Source organism: Triticum urartu, chromosome 6A (assembly GCF_056163025.1).
Source record: "Triticum urartu cultivar PI428250 chromosome 6A, HENAU_Tu73, whole genome shotgun sequence".
NCBI classification, from domain to species: Eukaryota; Viridiplantae; Streptophyta; class Magnoliopsida; order Poales; family Poaceae; genus Triticum; species Triticum urartu.
In genome coordinates, this window is record NC_141878.1 from 452,942,534 (window position 1) to 452,948,783 (window position 6,250).

General features: G+C 45.9%; 1 protein-coding gene across 1 annotated transcript; it reads right to left on the bottom strand.

Annotated features, from left to right (window-relative positions):
• Positions 1–415: 415 nt before the first annotated feature.
• LOC147965665 (uncharacterized) lies at positions 416–2,031 on the bottom strand. The gene is made up of 2 exons (XM_087530555.1): positions 1,132–2,031; positions 416–451 (listed from the first exon to the last, which is right to left on the bottom strand). The coding sequence occupies exons 1-2, from the start codon at positions 2,029–2,031 to the stop codon at positions 416–418; spliced, it is 936 nt and encodes a 311-aa protein (XP_087386681.1).
• Between the last annotated feature and the right edge of the window lie 4,219 nt (positions 2,032–6,250).

The window sequence follows — 6,250 nt, forward strand, 5'->3', positions numbered from 1 at the left end:
TTCAGGTTGAAGTTTCTTGACATAAGCATCGCATCCCCAAACTTTTAGAAACGACAGCTTAGGTTTCTTCCCAAACCATAATTCATACGGTGTCGTCTCAATGGATTTCGACGGAGCCCTATTTAAAGTGAATGCGGCAGTCTCTAAAGCATAGCCCCAAAATGAGAGCGGTAGATCGGTAAGAGACATCATAGATCGCACCATATCCAATAGAGTGCGATTACGACGTTCGGACACACCGTTACACTGAGGTGTTCCAGGCGGCGTGAGTTGTGAAACGATTCTACATTTCCTTAAGTGTGTGCCAAATTCGTGACTTAAATATTCTCCCCCACGATCTGATCGTAAGAACTTTATTTTTCTGTCACGTTGATTCTCAACCTCACTCTGAAATTCCTTGAACTTTTCAAAGGTCTCAGACTTGTGTTCCATTAAGTAGAGATACCCATATCTACTCAAGTCATCAATGAGAGTGAGAACATAATGATAGCCACCGCGAGCCTCAACACTCATTGGACCACACACATCAGTATGTATAATTTCCAATAAGTTAGTTGCTCGCTCCATTGTTCCGGAGAATGGAGTCTTGGTCATTTTACCCATGAGGCATGGTTCACACATGTCAAATGATTCGTAATCAAGAGACTCTAAAAGTCCATCTACATGGAGCTTCTTCATGCGTTTAACACCTATGTGACCAAGGCGGCAGTGCCACAAGTATGTGGGACTATCATTATCAACTTTACATCTTTCGGTATTCACACTATGAACATGTGTAACATTATGCTCGAGATTCATTAAGAATAAACCATTCACCAGCGGGGCATGACCATAAAACATATCTCTCATATAAATAGAACAACCATTATTCTCGGATTTAAATGAGTAGACATCTCGAATTAAACGAGATCCTGATACAATGTTCATGCTCAAAGCTGGAACTAAATAACAATTATCGAGGTTTAAAACTAATCCCGTAGGTAAATGTAGAGGTAGCATGCCGACGGCGATCACATCGACCTTGGAACCATTCCCGACGCGCATCGTCACCTCGTCCTTCGCCAGTCTCCGCTTATTCCGCAGCTCCTGCTTTGAGTTACAAATATGAGCAACCGCACCAGTATCAAATACCCAGGAGCTACTATGAGTGCTGGTAAGGTACACATCTATAACATGTATATCACATATACCTTTGGTGTTGCCGGCCTTCTTGTCCGCTAAGTATTTGGGGCAGTTCCGCTTCCAGTGACCACTTCCCTTGCAATAAAAGCACTCAGTCTCAGGCTTGGGTCCATTCTTTGACTTCTTCCTAGCAACTGATTTACCGGGCGCGGCAACTTCCTTGCCGTCCTTCTTGAAGTTCTTCTTACCCTTGCCTTTCTTGAACTTAGTGGTTTTATTCACCATCAACACTTGATGTTCCTTTTTGATCTCCACCTCCGCTGATTTCAGCATTGAATATACCTCGGGAATGGTCTTTTCCATCCCCTGCATATTGAAGTTCATCACAAAGCTCTTGTAGCTTGGTGGAAGCGACTGAAGGATTCTGTCAATGACCGCGTCATCCGGGAGATTAACTCCCAGCTGAGTCAAGCGGTTGTGCAACCTAGACATCTTGAGTATGTGTTCACTGACAGAGCTATTTTCCTCCATTTTACAACTAAATAACTTGTTGGAGAATTCATATCTCTCGACCCGGGCATGAGCTTGGAAAACCATTTTCAGCTCCTCGAACATCTCATATGCTCCGTGTTGCTCAAAACGCTTTTGGAGCCCCGGTTCTAAGCTGTAAAGCATGCCGCACTGAACAAGGGAGTAATCGTCAGCACGTGACTGATAGGCGTTCATAACGTCTTGGTTTGCTGGGAATGGTGCTTCACCTAGCGGTGCTTCTAGGACATAATCTTTCTTGGCAGCTATGAGGATGATCCTCAGGTTCCGGACCCAGTCCGTATAGTTGTTGCCATCATCTTTCAGCTTGGTTTTCTCTAGGAACGCGTTGAAGTTGAGGACAACATTAGCGTGGGCCATTTGATCTACAAGACATATTGTAAAGATTTTAGACTAAGTTCATGATAATTAATTTCATCTAATCAAATTATTCAATGAACTCCCACTCAGACAAACATCCCTCTAGTCATCTAAGTGAAACATGATCCGAGTCAACTAGACCGTGTCCGATCATCACGTGAGACGGACTAGTCATCATCGGTGAACATCTCCATGTTGATCGTATCTTCTATACAACTCATGCTTGACCTTTCGGTCCTCCGTGTTCCGAGGCCATGTCTGTACATGCTAGGCTCGTCAAGTCAACCTAAGTGTATTGCGTGTGTAAATTTGGCTTACACCCGTTGTATTCGAACGTTAGAATCTATCACACCCGATCATCACATGGTGCTTCGAAACAACGAACCTTCGCAACGGTGCACAGTTAGGGGGAACACTTTCTTGAAATTAATTCGAGGGATAATTTTATTTAAGCTACCGTCGTTCTAAGCAAATAAGATGTAAAACATGATAAACATCACATGCAATCAAATAGTGACATGATATGGCCAATATCATTTCGCTCCTTTTGATCTCCATCTTCGGGGCGCCATGATCATCGTCATCACCGGCATGACACCATGATCTCCATCATCATGATCTCCATCATCGTGTCTTCATGAAGTTGTCACGTCAACTATTACTTCTAGTACTATGGCTAATGCTTTGGCAATAAAGTAAAGTAACTACATGATGTTTACGTCGACACGCAGGTCATAAATAAATTAAGAAAACTCCTATGGCTCCTGCCGGTTGTCATACTCATCGACATGCAAGTCATGGTTCCTATTACAAGAACATGATCATCTCATACATCACATATATCATTCATCACAACTTTTGGCCATGTCACATCACAAAGCACTTGCTGCAAAAATAAGTTAGACGTCCTCTAATTGTTGTTGCAAGTTTTTACGTGGCTGCTATAGGTTTCTAGCAAGAACGTTTCTTACCTACGCCAAAACCACAACGTGAATTGCCAATTTCTATTTACCCTTCATAAGGACCTTGTTCATCGAATCCGATCCGGCTAAAGTGGGAGAGACAGACACCCGCTAGCCACCTTATGCAACTAGTGCATGTCAGTCAGTGGAACTGGTTTCACGTAAGCGTACGTGTAAGGTTGGTCCGGGCCGCTTCATCCCACAATACCGCCGAATCAAGATAAGACTAGTAACGGCAAGATAATTGACAATGTCGACGCCCACAACTACTTTGTGTTCTACTCGTGCATAGAAACTATGCATAGATCTAGCTCATGATGCCACTGTTGGGGATCGTAGCAGAAATTAAATTTTTTCTACGCATCACCAAGATCAATCTATGGAGTATTCTAGCAAGGAGGGGAATAGGAGTGCATCTACATAGCCTTGTAGATCGCGAGCGGAAGCGTTCAAGTGAACGGGGATGATGGAGTCGTACTCGCCGTGATCCAAATCACCGATGACCAAGTGCCGAACGGACAGCACCTCCGCGTTCAACACACGTACAGTTGGGAAGACGTATCCTCCTTCTTGATCCAGTAAGGGGGAAGGAGAGGTTGACAAAGATCCAGCAGCACGACGGCGTGGTGGTGGATGCAGCAGGATCTCGGCAGGGCTTCGCCAAGCGCAAGCGGGGAGGAGAGGTGTTACGGAGGGAGAGGGAGGCGCCAAGAGCAAGGGTGCGGCTGCCCTCCCTCCCCCCTCTTTATATAGGGGCCTTGGGGGGCGCCGGCCCTAGGAGATGCAATCTCCAAGGGGGCGGCGGCCAAGGGGTGGCTTCCCCCCCCCCCAAGTCAAGTGGGGGGCGCCCCCACCCCTAGGGTTTCCCAACCCTAGGCACAGGGGGGCCCAAGGGGGGGTGCACCAGCCCACCAGGGGCTGTTTCCCCTCCCACCTCAGCCCATGGGGCCCTCCGGGATAGGTGGCCCCACCCCCAGGACCCTTCCGGTGGTCCCGGTACAATACCGGTAACCCCCGAAACCTTCCCGATGGCCGAAACTGGACTTCCTATATATATATATATCTTTACCTTCGGACCATTCCGGAACTCCTTGTGACGTCCGGGATCTCATCCGGGACTCCGAACAACTTTCAGGTTACTGCATACTAATATCTCTACAACCCTAGTGTCACCGAACCTTAAGTGTGTAGACCCTACGGGTTCGGGAGACAAGCAGACATGACCGAGATGCCTCTCCGGTCAATAACCAACAGTGGGATCTGGATACCCATGTTGGCTCCCACATGCTCCTCGATGATCTCATCGGATGAACCACGATGTCGAGGACTCAATCAATCCCGTATTCAATTCCCTTTGTCAATCGGTACGTTACTTGCCCGAGACTCGATCGTCGGTATCCCAATACCTTGTTCAATATCGTTACCGGCAAGTCAATTTACTCGTACCGTAATGCATGATCCCGTGGCCAACCCCTTGGTCACATTGAGCTCATTATGATGTTGCATTACCGAGTGGGCCTAGAGATACCTCTCCGTCATATGGAGTGACAAATCCCAGTCTCGATTCGTGCCAACCCAACAGACACTTTCGAAGATACACGTAGTGTACCTTTATAGCCACCCATTTACGTTGTGACATTTGGTACACCCAAAGCACTCCTACGGTATCCGGGAGTTGCACAACCTCATGGTCTAAGGAAATGATACTTGACATTGGGAAAGCTCTAGCAAACGAACTACACGATCTTTGTGCTATGCTTAGGTTTGGGTCTTGTCCATCACATCATCCTCCTAATGATGTGATCCTGTTATCAATGACATCCCATGTCCATAGTCAGGAAACCATGACTATCTGTTGATCAACGAGCTAGTCAACTAGAGGCTCACTAGGGACATGTTGTGGTCTATGTATTCACACATGTATTACGATTTCCGGATAACACAATTATAGCATGAATAATAGACAATTATCATGAACAAAGAATAATAATAACCATTTTATTATTGCCTCTAGGGCATATTTCCAACAGACATCTGTCCCAACGGTGAGCCGACACGTGTTTCCTCCAGACAATGATGATTTTACACGTGGAAAATCCCCATTGGTCGGGGCTGTTAACGGGTTATCGGATCCAAAACTGGACCTGATAGCTTAACGGCGTTCCGTTACGGTGGATGCCACGTGTCGGTCACCCATGACGAAAGAACTTCTCTGACGCGCGATTTATCGTCATGGAAGTGGACACTTCCGTGATGATAATTTTGGTAATGTCATGGAACACTTCTACGACGACACAGGTATGAATATCTTGATTCTGTCATAAATTTTTCATGGATGTACATGCATGACAGAAAACGTGACCTACTGTGACAAACATGTATCATCACAGAAGTGTATTTTTTTGTAGTGCAACTTATGTGGTTGTTGCACGGGCTCCAACACGCTCTTTGAGAAAAGAAAGGTGGCACTGCTTTGGATATACGTGCTGTGGCGGCATCATATAGTAGCATCGTTCGCTATAGTTGTAGTACGCTCCTACTAGGACGACAACTCCTATAAAACCTTGCGCTTGGCTCTTTGCCTCTTAGGGAGGTTCAACAGTTCGTACTCGTGTGAACCTTGCACTTGGATCTTCGCCTCTTCGGAAGGTCCAACAATGATGATACTACAGTACACATTATGCTTCTGGCAATCTGACACCAATTGAACTGCTACACATCCACCGCGAGGGCGAGGGAGAGGGAGAGGGAGAGGGTGCTATAGTCAAAACCCTATCCTCGTCCTGTGAACCACCGCGCGCGTGGGCGAGGGAGAGGCGTAGTAAGCAAGCTTCTCCTCGTTCGGCGAGTTGACGGGACACATCAAAGCAGTACTAGTACTAGTCCATATTGCGTCCTTTCCGGTTAATATGGCTTAATTTGAAACGAGAAAAATACACTGGCAGTCAATGCATATAACAATACGCTCTTTACGGTCACTATATATAGTTTTGCGGTGATTATACAATCACTAGCTCATCGTAGAGCACCGTATTGCACCCTACTGACCGGCCACATAGTCGACGTGGCACTTTGTTGACTAGTTAAATTGTCACCTGGTTTCTGGGTCCCACCTGTCAGTTGGCAGAGCAAAGAAATAAGCTAAAAAACAAAGAGTGTAGTACATCTACACTTCCAATGCATTTAGCCTTTAATCTAAATTGATATTGATTGACTAATGCACCAACTTGTGATCTAGGTATAGGATACATGTCTAT

What these genes read in the sequence shown, in the direction of transcription:
- LOC147965665 (XM_087530555.1), bottom strand. Translation starts at nt 2,031, where the DNA reads ATGGCCCACGCTAATGTTGTCCTCAACTTCAACGCGTTCCTAGAGAAA. An exon ending in GCACTCATAGTAGCTCCTGG is followed by an intron (nt 452 to 1,131) that starts GTATTTGATACT and finishes TGACTTGAGTAG; the next exon opens with ATATGGGTATCTCTACTTAA.